Source organism: Ambystoma mexicanum, chromosome 8 (genome assembly GCF_040938575.1).
Source record: "Ambystoma mexicanum isolate Mex_15411 chromosome 8, UKY_AmexF1_1, whole genome shotgun sequence".
NCBI classification, from domain to species: Eukaryota; Metazoa; Chordata; class Amphibia; order Caudata; family Ambystomatidae; genus Ambystoma; species Ambystoma mexicanum.
In genome coordinates, this window is record NC_090929.1 from 1235574037 (window position 1) to 1235590202 (window position 16166).

Below are 16166 nucleotides of genomic sequence, written 5' to 3' on the forward strand. Positions count from 1 at the left end.
CTTGGAGCGGACTCCGGTAGGTTACGTGCCCTTGGCGCCTGTGCCGGTAGTCTTGCTGGATCGTGCCAAGGACTGACTCTTGGAGGTGGCACTCGACGATCCCTTAACCCGTGGAGACAAAGAAGAGGACGAACGTGATTGCCTTTCCGAGGACAGCACGGTAGGGCCCCTGAGCCCTTTGGCTAGGAAGCCAGTAGCCTTGACAACCTCCGGTCTACCCCTGGAGCAGCCGGAAGAGCCCCCAGGCCCTCCTGCTTGGGAACTGGTAGCCTGAGAGGTCTCGGGCCTGCCAGAACCTAAATCAGGCAAACCCTTGCTATTGGGAACCCCCGGGAAGGAGTTGCTGCACTGAGGAGCAGTGCTGAACAGAGGGCCTACCTTGTCTTGACGAGAGGTTGTGGAGACAGAGTCCTTAAGGTGTGCTGGAGGAGAAGTGTAGAAGATCTTCAACAAGGCAGAGAGCACGGGGGTCCGAAGATGGGAACGAGCAGTCGCATGAAGCACATCTTGTGAATACTCCTGCAGCTGACATGCGCCGGGGGAAGCGAGGCACCGAAGGGAAGTTAAATAAGATTGAAAAAATAAGAAGGGCTAAACTCCCCACGCTGGCAGCCAGTTCCAACACCATCCGTGCGGAAAAAGGAACTTAGGTGAGGCGTGGGGGAGAGCTGGGCGTTCCCACGCCAGAGGCTGCACCCCACGCACTATACTAAATTTAAAGGGGAAGCTACATTTTTTGCTGCCAAAGGTTCCGGTACCGTCCCCATGTTGGGAACGCCCACAAGGATGGAGGAAAGGGGATGGGACGTATCAGTAATATATATATATATATATATATATATATATATTATATTATATGTGTATCCTACCTTATGCAGACAAAGGAGGCTCCTCAATAGGGCATATCCATCATGTTCATTTATATATTTATTAAGATTTTTTTTTTTTTGTAGAGTGCATCATTTTGCCCTACGATCACTTTACATTGATAGGTGTAAGCTGACTGCAAGACCATATAAATGCTGCCCACTATCAGGTGGAACATGCAGGCTATTAATTCTGTGGTCTAGATTTTCGCAAAATCATCAAACACTGCATCAACCCTCTGCCCGACCCATACTGCACTCTATCAAGAAAGCCACTGACATTAACTCTTTCTTCATCAATAAGATCAGCATGATCGACCAACACAGACCCCAACCGCAACCACCTGGACAACTTTCAAGACATTCACTATTGAAGACCTTACTGCCATTCTAGCATCCCTCAAGGCCACATCATATGCAGACATCCTCCCTGCCTCAGTACTCAAGACACTTCGAACTGAAGCACTCCTCCCTTACCTGACAATCATCAACAGCTCCCTCACTCATGGCACCTTCCCCTCGACCCTCAAGACTGGATAAATCCTCCTGCTTCTCAAGAAGCCAACACTGAAAGATGATGACCTCAGTAACTACTACCCAACACCCATCTTCCCTTATTAGGTAATATCCTTGAAAAAGCAGTAGGCATGCAATTCTGCAAACACATCGAAGCCAACAACCTCCTTCAGTCGTATCAATTTGGCTTTAGACCTAGATGCAGCATAGAAAAAGCTACCATCGGCAATGCCCTTGAAATCCTTGATGATGGCCATCCTTGCCTCCTGGTTCTCCTGGACCTCTCACCAGCATTTGAAACAGTAGATCAGCAGACACTTATCGACAATCTACATCAGTGCATGGTGTGAGAAACGTGAAGTTGTCTCACCCGCTAGTCCCCAGGGATCTGTCATACAGGTGGCTAGGACACGGCGATCGCTAATGGATCCAGTTCCTGGCGGTGGACCAGTGAGGAAGGATCACCTGGATGGGGGCTCTCGGGGAGTGGAAGTGGGACACCGAAGGGTGAGACGTGGTATGCCCTTCCATGTAAACTTTTCCCCATCCTACCAGGATACCTAAAAGCTCAACTCCGCCCCACCTTTTCGACACAAACACTTTCTCACGGACAGTTCATAGTGAGCGACAACGGACTAACACCAGAGCTGTATACCTGACATGTCCCAACACAAGTGTCAGGCAGAGTCAGGCAATTGCTGATAATTACACACACACCTGACTTCCATCACACTTCCCCACACGGATAAAAGGCGGAGCACAAACGCACACTCGGAGCAAGGCAAAACGCACTAGGAAGCAGCAATTCCGAGATAGTAGTTTAAACCAAGGAGAAAGGCGTTGAGACCAGAGAGGGCTGCAAGGAGGGAACTACCATTGACCTTTTCGGAGAAGGACCTCGACTTTCAAGAGGCCACGAGGAAAAGAAACATAAGACCGAGAATTACAGCTGAACAACAGTGCAGTGTTTGTAGAAGGTACACGGGGCCCTCCCGCCTTGATAGCCAATGCGGGGAGAAGCGATTGCTGCCGTGGTACTGTCCTTCACTCAGACAACAAAGCACCAGTTAATTCAGCATCACTGGTTGAGTCGGAGAGACTGATAGCAGACCAGATTGTGTAATGCTCAAGGTTGCAAGCGGCAACATTGTATCAGGAAAGATGACTCGTATGTGAATTAACTTTATGAAACCGAAATAGGTACCAGAAACAGAGTGGTCCGGCGCCACGTGGGTGCTCACTCAAAAGTCTCTGTTTGGTATCCAACAGAGCGTGTGAGAATCATTGAACTGTGAAATCGAAGTGGTCCTGCAGTGGGTCAAGCTAAATCCTGTGCCCATTTGAAAGTCTTCGATAACTTACGCACTGAAATTGGTCTCAGCCTAGCTGAGGGAGACTCATTGTATAAAGGGGGATGTGAGCCCGGAAGAGGGCGTTCCGGGGTGAACCGTGAGTCACCCGAGAAAATATTGCCATGGCAAATGTGAACCCGACTGAGGGATGCCTGCAAATTAAAACTGGTCTGAGCCCTGCTGAGGGAGGCTAATTGTATAAAAGAAAGATCTAAGCATGGCTGAGGGAGATCCAGGGTGCAAATTGAATCGCCCGACTTCAATATTTGGAAAGGATCTTTTGGTTGTTTTTGGTACATCAGGCCCTCTGAATCAAGAGACTTTGAACGTAAAAGACTTGGGCACAGAAGGCCCTGTTGTTGGTAAAAGGACTTTTATCCTTGTGCATAAGAAGTCCAAGAGTGTGCTACGCTCGAGTGAACTGCCTTGTCCCATGCTAAAAACATGGGGAAAGGTGGCCAACGGCCTGAACATCCTGACTTATCATTTTGTGAACACTTCTTTCTTTTCCATGTACATTTCCCTACACTGTTTGTAAATTAGCGGTAAAGATTGGCAATAGGTTTTTTAGTATAGGCCCTTTTATGTTGAGAAGATTCCACTAGGGCTACATTATTATTATTGTGATGGTCGTAGCTTGCTCCCATCTTAGGTTTACGTTTAGATAGGTGTTTTTCACACCCTTGATAAAGTTCAATAAACACCCTTGAACTGTGGTCACTTGTGTCTGTCCTACATTGATACCATGCCTTCCTTACAATGGGGATCAGCAAGATTGTCCTCAGCTTGTTCAAATCATACCTTACTAATCACCACCAGTTTGAACAAATGGATTCCTTCAGATCACCAACTCTACCCATCTCCTGTGGAGCCCCACAAGGATCAATCCTCTCCCCTGCGTTCTTCAATCTTTACGGGGAACCGCTTAGAAACCAACTTTCTCTCCTGCGAAAAATCGAACCCTTCACCTCAGAAAACAAGGTTAGATCTGCTGTCAAAGCCTTGGTCTTCTCCCACCTGGATGGTGGTAATCCCATTTTGGAAACCTTTCCAGCAACTACCCTGGCTCCCCTGAGATGTGTCCTGCATGCTGCAGCACGACCCATTAAAGGATTCTGTAAACGCAAGCACATCAACCCAACACTCATTGATCTGCACTGGCTCCCGCTACAAGCAAGCCTGTACCATCTTTAAATCATGCTGCATCATTTACAAGGCTGTTACCCTGAAGTCCCCAAGCTACCTCACTGAGAAACTCTGCATCTTCGGAAGCCTACGATTCACATCAAGTAAGGACATGTGCAGACTTGAACTCCGCCGGTGCACAAAGGAAAAATCCAGAAGACAGGCCTTTTCTGTCTACACCCCAAGACTTGGAACCTCCTCCCCATCAACACCCGACTCGCCCTCTCGCTTCTACAGTTCAGGAAGGTGCACAAGACCCTCCTCTTCAAGGAATGGCGCCTCACTAACACCTAGGTCCATACAGGATCCACTCCCCACCTAACCTGAGACTGGGCAATCTGATCCCCACTGTTTCCTCCCCTGGTTACTGGTAGATCCATTGCTGACGATTGCCCTCCCTCTCCTGTTGTTATATCCCCACTCCCTTGTTTCTCTGCTCCCTAACCTTATTCTTCCTCTTATGATTGTAAAGCGCTCTGTTGCTTCCTGAGGCTAGGTCTGCGCTCAATAAATACCCTAATAACAATAATAATAGCTCCTGGTCGCTGAGTGTCTTATGGGAATCTGTGAGTGACTGGTAGAGCTCGGGCATCACTAGAAGACTAACATTATGCGTTATGTTAAAGAACAATCCCATTATCTCTGCTGCCAAGGCCATGTTGGATTAAAAAATCAATATCATATCCATTGTGTGTGTGGTTATTGGGTTAATAAACTTGGTTCATTGCATCATGGTATCAGAGATCTTCAATTTACATAATTAACAGCCAGCCTCAAAACAGCCAATAAATAGTCAACACGACCATGGCCAACCTGAAGAGAGCAGACCACAACCTGAGAGGAATCTGATGCATAATATACATTGGAGGGTACCACAGGAAAATCAAAAGAGCAAAGAAAACATACCTGTTGTAATGTTCCTAATTTGCAAATGTTAATTATTATATTTTTACTTTGCACAATGATGTTGAATTTTCTAATAAAACCAATACTTTATATTGAAATGAAGATCCTATCAATGAGGTAACACATCCAATGAACAGGAACTTCAAGTACTGCTGCAAAATCTGCAAGGCAATAGGCTACAACCCCAAACCATCTCATCTCACTAATCAACCAACATTTAATTCCAACCACTCCTTGTTCAAACAGATGAGCCCAACCGAACTCCTGAACGCTGCTACAACAACCAAGGCATCCTACTTACCGCCTGCATTCTGCACAGCCCAGTGATTTTACATATTTATAGCAGCACATGATTCTGATATCGCTGACCTGCTGCCTGCATACGTTGTATAATGCATAATCCCAGACCATCTTAAATATGCTTTAAAAGCTTTTTGCATAATGAATAACAGACCCCAAAAGACCAGATGAGCTATTAACTGATTTTGAGCCTACCATTTCCAAACAAGATATTGTAAACAAAGGTCACAAAACGACTTCAGTAGTACAAGTAAGCCAGCAACCGGATCCAAGACCGTCAGGCAGGATTCAGAACCTCAATTTATCAGACAACTGCAAGGAGCCCCTTTGATGAAAACTGGCATGACCCAGTACTGGAATCGATAACCTCTCACTAGCTGCAGTCCAAAGAACAGAATATTCTAGTGCTACACTGGAACAAGAATGTAAATATATGGGCAAAGGAGGCATTATGTCTAACCTTTCTATTGTTCAACACATGTATGGCTCCACCAGTCCAAGCTGTTGTGCTTCACCACCTGTATTTCTACACAATTCCACCTTTGACTGGTGAGAGAACCTGGGAACTGGGCGGTATCAGAAAATGCAGACCCATTTTTTCGGGAGGAAAAAAATGTCCCACTAAATGAATGGACCCAACGCAAAGGAACTAGTGATAGGTGACTGATCTGATCCCACCCCCTCATCCTATTGACCTGTCCTTTGAGTGTAGCCTCTTAGATCAAGAGCTTCTCATCACTGGTCGGATAAATGTAGTGATAAAAGAAGCAAACTATGAACTGCACATACTTCGCAAAGTTCCAATTCCACTCTATTCCAACCACTGGGAGCAATTTAGCAAATCCCTCATTCTGTAACATTTAGACTATTTTAGCCCAAATCCCAAAGCACAATAGGGAACCAAGCAGCCAGAATATGCCTCCACCAGATAACACAAGAAATCACTGCACACTACACCGTTTTTAAAACCCTCAATTGGTTCATAGTGCAATAAAAATAAAAAGAATAAACAAATCTCTGTGCAAAAGGACTTCTGGTTGAGTGTATTGAATTGTGTACAGAAACTGTCCCATAATCCATTTGCTTCACAAAATAAAACGCACTGTTCTTTTTGATAAATTTGAAGCAGACCATCTTGATATGGCTATACTCAAAAATCTTGATCCATAATTTTTTTCTCACATGAACAAGCAATTTGGAGGCACCTGAAAACAGCCTGGTTTTGACACTCATTCGGCTGTTAGCACACACCAAAGAGCCCCTAGCCACATTCTACGGGGACCAGAATCTCTTATGTTCATTGGAACAAATGTGTGACTCTACCTGCTTATCAAACCTGACCCAGGCGAATCCCTACTGAAGGCTCGAAAAGTCAACTGCTGTTAGGGAGACTCCTGTCCTAAATGCTCAATATAGCCTGGCACTGTGTTTCAAAACCCAGGATGCAAACTTGCATTGAATAAGTGCAAAACAGACCCAATGGCGCTATCAAGTAACTGTTAAGCAACATGTTTTGACACTTTTCAAATAAATGAAAAAATACATAAATGTAAAACATTGATGAACAATGCTGCCTTGTATGATTGAATAGAGCTGCCTAGAGCATGGTATAGAGTTAGGAACATTGAAAGTTCTGCCAATCCTCTTCCAATCTCCAATCTCTACCTCTTTTTCCTTGCTGATCCAGTTGAAAATTATAGAAAACTTTACATAAATACAGAATTAAACGTTATTAGCCATTACCGAGTCAAACAAAATCTTAAAAAAGGAATATTAGCTTCTCCGCAATGGTTAAACATTGCAAGATGCATTTAATCGTTTAAAAAACGTACAATATTATAGGTATCTTTTGTAAAAATGAAAACGAGTTTGTTAATGATTAGATGTGTAGCATTTCATTAAATATATAAGTAAGAAACACTAGTTTAAAATAAAGAATAGTTTTATACAATTACCATCTGTTTGGTAGTTCAGAGCCACTAACTGTATGCCATGTAGCCAGAACATCAGTGGATGTGGATTTGAAGAGTCAATACGTGTAGCAGCAGGGTATGTTCGTAACAGTTGGCATGTAGTATGGTGAATCAATTTCTGGGAATACCGTCTACACAGTCGCTTGGCAGCATTCTCATTTAGGGATGAAATGTGGTAACATCTAGGTGTCCTTATGATAGCACTCAGAGAGGTAGATGGATAGGAAGGAGGAGAGCACGATTCTTCACAGTTTTGACGCATATCCATGGGAGCTACAAAACAAATTCAAAAATTATATATTTTTATACCAAACATGGAATCTATGAATATATCAAGCATGCCAAGTTCACATATCTTCTAAGTAGTATCCTGCCATACTAGTAAAATATTATGTTATTAGCCATTTGCTTTTCACAAAGCGTTGGCTACCAGAGATCAGTTTCGTAAGAGCTGTTTCAATACTCAATTCAAAGATTGACCAGTTTATCATTCATACAGAATAAAAGGTTAAGTTGCTCTACATTCAGTTGTATATACAGCCACTCAATGACACCTTGAATCATGAGACACTTTGCCCAGACTTCCCTACAGCCAACGTCTGCACTGTATTTCCATTCTTTTGTAGTCTCTTGAAAGGAAAACCTTGAGGAAGGTGCTGAGGAACCTTTGCTGCATTTATTTAAAACGTGTTCTAAATAATTGTGCTGGTGTAAATTTTTGTAACCCCACAAATGTGATTTCTTGTTTTCAATCTCCCTCAATGCATTTTAATGCGTCAACTTGTTTATGTGGCTAGGGATATATCTTCTGCCAAGTGTAAGGGATCAAGAGTAAGACTCAGAAACAGTAACAAGTTTCAGTATGAAATTGGACCTTTATTGTTAAAATAATAAGAGGGGATGGGGAAATCTTACCTGTCCCTCAGCAAAACTAATGAACGTCTGTGTCAGGATGTTAAACCCAAGAGCGTCCTCTTCCTGTGTCCAAAAACCATAAACTGACCCTTACACGCTAAACTCAAAACAATGTGTACAAGGGGATTTTTATAAGCTATGCACTTGTAGCTTTCTTTCATAGTTCCAAATATAAAGTTCTAAGGTGTCGAAAACAAAGGACTTAAAGTTCCACGAGAGGAAGTGCTCCTCCATACCCCTATGTTTCTTCTGGTCTTTCCCTGTCTGTCCAACACTTCAGGAAAATAATGTTGCACGTTTTCAAAGGGCTCTCCTCTTGTGTCTCTTTCTTTATACAATATTTCACTTCATAGTTTCAACGGGGACGACTTCTCCCTTGAGTTTCTCCACTTATTATGCTTCCCCAGTTTTAAGGAAAAGAACAAGTTACTTCTTACCTTGTAACGTTCTTTTGATGGCATGTTCCTCCGACGTATACCTTATCTTTGATAGATCATCTCCCAGCTTGCTGGCCTCTGAATTTTTTTTTCAGTAGAGGGCGATGCGCGTCGACGTTACTCGACGGCCTCTGTATCGGCGCCGACGTCATCACGCGTATAAATAGACTCGCGCAGCGTCCGTTGCTCAGTTTCGTTTTGACGTTAACAGTTGTTTTACATGAATTGGTTATTGACCTTGAAGGAGCGTAAGCTGCAACCACAAGGGAAGTAATACTGCGGGGATGGATGGGAGGGGCGATAAGGAATATGTCGGAGGAACATCCCATCGAAAGAACATTACACAGTAAGAAGTAACTTGTTCTTCGAAGGGATTGTGTCCTCCAACATATTCCTTATCTTTGATAGACTCCCATAGCAGTGGTGTGTAATTGGAGGTGGGAGTAAAACGCCATGTTTCCAAATGTAATACGGCTTTGCCAAACCTAGTCTCTTGACTAGAGGAGGAATCCAGGTCATAAAATCTTGTGAAGGTATGTGCGGACGACCATGTGGCAGTCGCACATATGTCTCGAACCGGAACCCCTCTTTGGAGGGCCGAGGAGGCTGTGATACCCCTGGTTGAATGAGCCCTAAGATTTTGAGGAGGCTCTTTGCCTGCTAGTTTGTAACATTCCAGGATTGCCAAAATAATCCATCTGGAAATGGTTTGTTTTGTTATCGGTAGTCCTAATTTGTGCCCTGAGTAACCTACGAACAGTTGGTCTGCTTATGTAAAAGCTTAAAGCTTGCTTTGGGTCCAGCCTATGTAGCCTTTCTTCCTCTTTCCCCGGATGGGGAGGTGGATAGAATGAAGGTAAGGTAATACCTGTAGGACAACTTTGTCTTTATGAAAAATTGTATAAGGGGGTTTACAAGATAGAGCTTGTAATTCGCTCACCCTTCTGGCAGATGTTAAAGCCACTAATAAGACAGTTTTAAGGGCGAACAAGAGTGGAGTGGTTCGAAAGGAGTACCCATCAGGAAATTTAAGACTAAATTTAAGTCCCATAAAGGAACCTGGAAAGGTCTTGGAGGGTAGACATTAGTTAATCCCTTTAGAAATTGTATTACTAAGGGTAATTTGAAATACGAAGGCTCCTCTGCAGTGCGCTTGAAGATCGATAGCGCTGCGAGATAGCCCTTGATAGTGCCAACTTGAAGGCCCGAATTTGCCAAGTAGAGTAGAAAGGATAACACCGTTGGTGTACCACATGAAAAGGGGTCGATATTCTCTTCTCTACACCACCTGCAAAATTTGTTCCAACTGCGGCGGTATAAAGACTTTGTTGCTGGCCTTCTGGCCGAAAGCAACACTTCCATGACGTCATCCGGGAGGTCCCAATCCTTGTATCTCAAACTTTCAGAAGCCAGGTGTGAAGGTTGAGGGTTTTGATGTCTGGATGGAGAACCTGACCTCCCTTCTGTGAGAGAAGATTCTCCCTGAGTGGAAGACGAATTGGAGAGCAGATGGACATGTCCAGAAGGTCCGGGTACAACGTTCTCCTGGCCCAGTCTGGGGCAATTAGGATCATGGTTCTCCGGAATCTTCTCAACCTCCTGATCATTTGAGGAATGACGGGGACTGGAGGAAACGCGTACAGGAGTGGAAACTCCCAGTCCACTATGAACGCGTCCCCTAGAGCTCCTCTCGGGGGAAATTCCCTTGAACAAAACAGATCACACTTTCTATTGGTACTGGTGGCAAACAGATCCACTTGAGGGGTTCCCCAAAGGGCGAAGATCTCCTGAAGGACTTCCTGAGCTAGTTCCCACTCGTGGGAGACTGTGCCCTGCCTGCTCAGAGCGTCCGCCGTCAAGTTCTTCTCTCCGGCTAGGTGAACTGCCGATAGAGAGATTCCTTCTTGAATTACCCAAAACCAGAGCTGCATTGCCTCTCTGCACAGTGGCAGTGATCCTACGCCTCCTCTTTTGTTGAGGTAGTGCATGGCCACTGTGTTGTCCGTCATTATCAGGACATTTTCCCCCTGTACAGATGGCAGAAAAGCTTTCAGCGCTAGTCTGATTGCTCTCAGCTCTAACAGGTTGATATGTAGTCTGGACTCCGATGGAGACCAACGATCGCTGATGGTCAAGTCGTTGGTATGGGCTCCCCACCCTGTGAGTGAGGCATCTGTGACTACTGTTACCTCCGGCCATGGTTGCCAAAACAGTTCCCCCTTCAAGATGTTTTTCTGGCAGGCCCACCACTGAAGGTCTCGAGCCACCTTGTCGGGAATCTGAAGGAGGCCTGTCATTCTCCCTGAGAATTGCGACCACTGAGTTCTCAGTGCCCACTGAAGAGATCTCATTCTCAGGCGAGCCATTGGCACAAGGAAGATGCAGGATGCCATGATGCCTAGTAACCTCAAAAAGTCAAAGGCTGGGAGACGTTGGGCATTCTGAAACGTGGTGACCATCTGCAGAATATCTTGAGCCCTCACCTCTGGTGGAGAGGCTTTTCCCAGGGAAGTGTCCAGGACCGCTCCAATGAACTGGAGTCTCTGTGATGGTATCATCTGTGACTTCTTTAAATTGAGGGAGAAGCCCACTTTGTGAAGGAAGTGGCAGACATAATCTAACTGGATCTGAGCTTGTTCCGAAGATACAGCTCTGATCAGCCAATTGTCCAGGTAGGGGTAGACGTGGATCCCTTCCCTCTTTAGACTTGAAGGGTGCTGCTGCGGCTTTTGTATTTTTACCCCGTCCACCTCGGGTGAATTTTTTTTGACCCCTTTGAACCGGCTGTCCTCTGCCTTTTCCAAATGCGGAATAGAAGCGAAAGGACTTACCTCTCCAAGAGGTTCCTGAGGGGCAATATGGTGTCTTACGGATTGCAGCTCCTAGGGATTTTGCTGCTGCCTTTGATGTTTGTAGTTTTTCTAAACTGTCATCTGCCTTCTTACCAAACAAAGAAGAGCCGTCAAAGTGCATATTCAAGAGTCTGCTTTGCACATCTGGAGCAAAAGCAGACTTTCGCAACCAAGCAAATCTCCGGGTTGTTGTACTTGCCGCCATGGCCCTGCTGATGCTGTCAGCAGAATCAATGCTAGTTTGAAGGGATTCGCACATAGCGTCTTTACCATCCTTGATGATGTTTAGGAACGCTTCCCTTTCTTCTCCCTCCGGGAGGCAGTCAGCCACTGATGAAGCACACTCCCAAAATGTGTTGCTGAACCTTGCGAGCGTACAAGTAGCATTGATGGATTTCAACGCCATGCTATAAGCGGAAAAGACTTTTCTGGCCATAGAGTCATATCTTTTATCATCCCTATCCTGTGGAACAGTAGGGTAAGCCGATTTATAACCTGCTGAAGTAGCTGCCTGAACAACCAGACTCTCCGGAGTTGGGTGTTTGGATAAATATTCAGGTCAGCAGAAAACACCCTATATTTAGCTGATCATTTTTTGTTAACCGCCGGGATTACCTCAGGTGTTTCCCAGTTTGCCAATATTCTTCTTCGTAATGCCGCATGAAATGGCACCACAGGATCCTCCTGTGGACCTTTGACCAAGATGTCCGTGAGGTCGTCTTGCTGAAAAGCAGGTGAGGGTGTGGACCACCCCATAAACTCTATTATCCTTGCCATCAAGGTTCTATAAGGGGTTTCAGCATGTTCCCCTGGGTCTGGTGTGGCAAACTCCACTTCTGGGGAAGTGTCCAACTCACTTGCTTCCTGTAGGGATTCATGGAGGTCTTTCAACCTACGTTCCTCAGAGGTAAATTCCTCTGGTGCAGGAGTTGCAGGTCCCTGCAACTCAAAATGTCTTTCCTGATCCGAATCCTCCCCTTCTTCATAAATAGAAGATAAGACTCTGGAGTGATCAGGTCTTGAAAATGGTATAAATCCCATTTCCAGAGCAGAAGGAGCCAAATTCGTCATGATTGGCTGAGAAAACGTCAACGTCGTTGACGCGGACGTTAAAGGCTTCAAAGCCATCGAAGCCATCGAAAAAGGCATCGAGAAAGGTGGTAGAGGCCTCGAACTCGAGAGTATCGGGATTCTACTCGAGGTTGTCGACGACATTCTCATGCTCGAGGCTCTGGGTATGGCCACTGGCTGTGAGGTGGCTGTGGGTTTATCCTTTCTCGGCGTCGAAGACGGCGTTCACTCGACTGACCTGTGTGTCGAAGAACCCTTCGATAATGGCATCGACGACGCCGATCTATGTGTCGAAAGGATCTTCGACGACGGCGTCGAAGACGCAGCTTTGCCTTTACTCGAGGGTTAATGACGCTCTCGGGTGGCTTCTTTCGCCGGGTGCTGCGACTCGCGGCTTTTTGCTTTTTCGGGTCTTTCACCCAGGGTATCACCCTCAGCAGTCTTCGAGGGGGTCGAGGCCGCTTTCTCGAAGACGCTTAGCATCCTTTTCCTGAATTCCTCCCACTCAGCCTGAGAGCTATGTTTTGTGGGGCAGGAGACCCTTTTTGGGGAAACAGAAGAAGACGAAGACGAGGAAGGGGATCTTCGACGTCTCTTTTTTAAATGCTTAGATCTCGAAGAGTGATGGGAACTGCTTCGAGACCTAGGACGAGAATGTCTTTTGTGATGGCGAGGAGACGAATGTCTCGACTCCGCCGAGGAAACTTTCAAAGAAGTTTTAACTGCCTTAACTCTCTCAAGCTTCCCCTTACGCTCCTTCAAGGCTTTCGCCGTCATGCACATTCAGTCCTCGCACTCCGAACAATGGTGCTTGATTCCCAGGCACCATAGACAGATCCTGTGAGGATCCGTCAATGACATTTTCTTTCCACAGTCTCGACATTTTTTGAAGCCGGACAGTGGAGTCGTCGGTTTGGGTGAGGAAGCCATCGAGTACGAGTCGGTATTCATGAGGAATAATGATATATTTGACTGAAGAACTGAGCAACGATATTCCGAGGCCCCACGAAGCGCGGAAAAACAGAACTGAGCAACGGACGCTGCTCAAGTCTATTTATGCGTGTGATGACGTCAGTGCCGATACAGAGGCCGTCGAGGGACATCGGCTCGAGGGACGTTGACGTGCAGCGCTCTCTACTGAAAAAAACATTCTGAGGCCAGCAAGCTGGGAGATGATCTATCAAAGATAAGGAATACGTCGGAGGACACAATCCCTTCAAATAAGTCTTTCTCGTTGTTTCTTCCTGCAAGGATATCACAATTATGTTTCTTGGGTGTAGGTCCCAGAGTCGCACAGTGATTGGTTTACTCTCCTGCCAGGGCTTTATTGTCCTTTCTTGAGCGTGAGTCCCAAAATCACTGTTTGCCTGGTTCACTATTCTGCCAAGGCTTTTCTGTTCTCCACTCACTCTTTCATTCATCTAAGAATGATTGCTTCTCCAGTATTGGGTTACGGGCCCTTTCTCTGCAAAGTTCTTATTGGTATCAACTCCTCTTTTCAAATATTGGGTCGCCGACCCTTTCTTAACTATGTATTTGTATCAATCTTTGCTTCCAAGTATTGGGCGACCAACCCTTTCTTTATAACATTCGTATTGCATCCATCTCTCGTTCCAAGATTTGGGTCACCAAACCTTTCTTAATACTGTCTGCATTTCTATCAATCTCTTTTTCCAAGATTTAGGTCAATGACCCCTTCTTAAAACTGTTTGTATTTGGATCAGTTTCTCCAATTACTTGGGCTTTCTCAGGTTGTTAATGATATGTGACACTCGCTCTCAAGCGCTCTGGTAACTCACTCACTCTCTCAGGGCTTATCAGGCAGATCTGGTGTTTCTCGCATACTTCCGCCTTCTTCTCCTTCGGTTCACTGACTGGGGGTGCATCCCGTTAGCTGTTTGGCTCCTGCTTTATCTTCCTTGCGCTTCTGGCGGCTCCAGGTACGTATACCAATAAAGCGGTGAGCTTCTCTTGGCCTGGTCTCTCTGCACGCCATTCTTGTCAGCCTCTCTGCTGCCTTCTACTGTGCGCGCGCCTCTGGCGTTCCAAACAGCGTTGGCACAAGCTGTGTTCTGCTGCAGTCTCTGCCTCACACTTGTATTCTGTTCAGCTGTGTGTGTTTTAAACTTGAAATACGAAGATCAATAGTTAGTTATTTGAAAATATATGCTCCTGAAGAAGGGACTTCGATCCCGAAACGCGTTCAGCCTGCTATTTTGTTTATACTACATTATTTATTACTTTCACCTTTGTACGGTATAAATTAAACTCTGCTCTGTCCACATTAAATCTAAATATACACCTAAAAATTGATGGATTTCATACCTATGTATGAACAGATACTAAATTCTGACTGAGGTTTTCTCAGTTTATATGGTGTGTAGAGGACGGGAGTGTCCAACAATTAGGACACTACTTTTTTCTTGATACACAGTAGCATTTTCTTGTGCTAGAATTGCAATTACTCCCTTGCACCCACAAGTTATTTAGAATTAATAATTAATACGCCTCCTGCGTCCCTACTTGTCGTTCTTAATAATGTGTGCATAATAATACATCTCAATTGTTTTCTATATTTTCCTACAACGTGGAGTGGCACATTATTGCAGAACGCAACAATGACATCCCACTTTCTCACTGAAATATGTCTTTAAAAAAAAATAAGAACCTCTAAACTACTAAACATGCCACCACATTAGCCTTTAATGAAGATGCTTCTCGTATTTTGAGTTAATTAAAGAGCGACACCATCAATTGAAAATCCAGACAAATTAATAATTAATTCAGAAAGACTTCTTAGAAAAGAGATTTTGCAGAAATTACATGCATCAACATTACTGCAATATTACAAAGCCCAAAGAATTCCCAGAGGATTGAGAGTTTACCTGAGACCGACACTCGGTAAGGAAAATAGTGAATTCGTAAAAATATGGGAGCAAATCCTAATTAAATGTTCCTAGAAGACACCAATCGTAAGCTTGACTGATACCAACATGGACATTGAACAATGCAAAATCCAAAAATTTAGAAGAGATACACTCGACTATTCCAGAGATATAGGGCCTCATTATGACCCCGGCGCTAAACCATGGTGCTATTAGCACCATGGTCCATGCCGGGGTCCGCCATGGTGAATGGCGGAATTATCGCCCAATTCCAAGGTTGGCGGGGCAGTAATTCATCATTCACCATGGCCCCTTCCCCATTCACATTTTTGGCCCATAGTGCTCAATGGGAATGGGGAAGGCGCTAATTATGGCACCGAAAATTTCGGTGCCGTAATTAGCCGCTAGGTCCCTTTGCGGATTGGTTTTTTAACGCCTGCTAAAAGCAGGCTTTAAAGTGCAACCTGCAAAGGGACCTCGTAATCAGGCGTTAAGGGTTTAACGGCGCCGACACCTTTTACGGCGCCGTTAACCCCTTAACGCCTGGGTTGTAATGAGGCCCATAGTGTACACATGGCAAGAATTTTACCAACAGAACCAACAATTCAAACCTAACTGACAGGATAAACAACCAAGAACAAATAGTATAAGTACTAATCCAACTAGTGATACTTTAAGTAGTGGTAAAGAACAAATCACAACTACATCCCCTGTAAATACAACACCACCAACTACACAGACTCCTATAGGGTCAACTCAGGCTGAATCTAGCACCACCAGCACTCGTCCTTTCTTAGAGTCAGGAAGCCACAGCGAGGAAACAAGAAAATTAAGAGGAAAGAAAAAGACAGGAGTTTAGTTATCAATATCTCTAATAAAACTTTTTCAGAACAACAAATAGTCTTACT

The 16166-nt window shown here is 44.9% G+C and overlaps 1 protein-coding gene across 6 annotated transcripts in view; it reads right to left on the reverse strand.

Annotated features, from left to right (window-relative positions):
* PLCE1 (phospholipase C epsilon 1) overlaps positions 1–16166 on the reverse strand; it is a 3624599-nt gene that overhangs the window by 721660 nt on the left and 2886773 nt on the right. For all 6 annotated transcript variants that reach the window (XM_069611343.1, XM_069611341.1, XM_069611340.1 and 3 more), the window contains one exon: positions 7081–7371. In XM_069611343.1, the coding sequence (XP_069467444.1) occupies positions 7081–7371 (291 nt within the window). The remainder of the gene's footprint in view (positions 1–7080; positions 7372–16166) is intronic.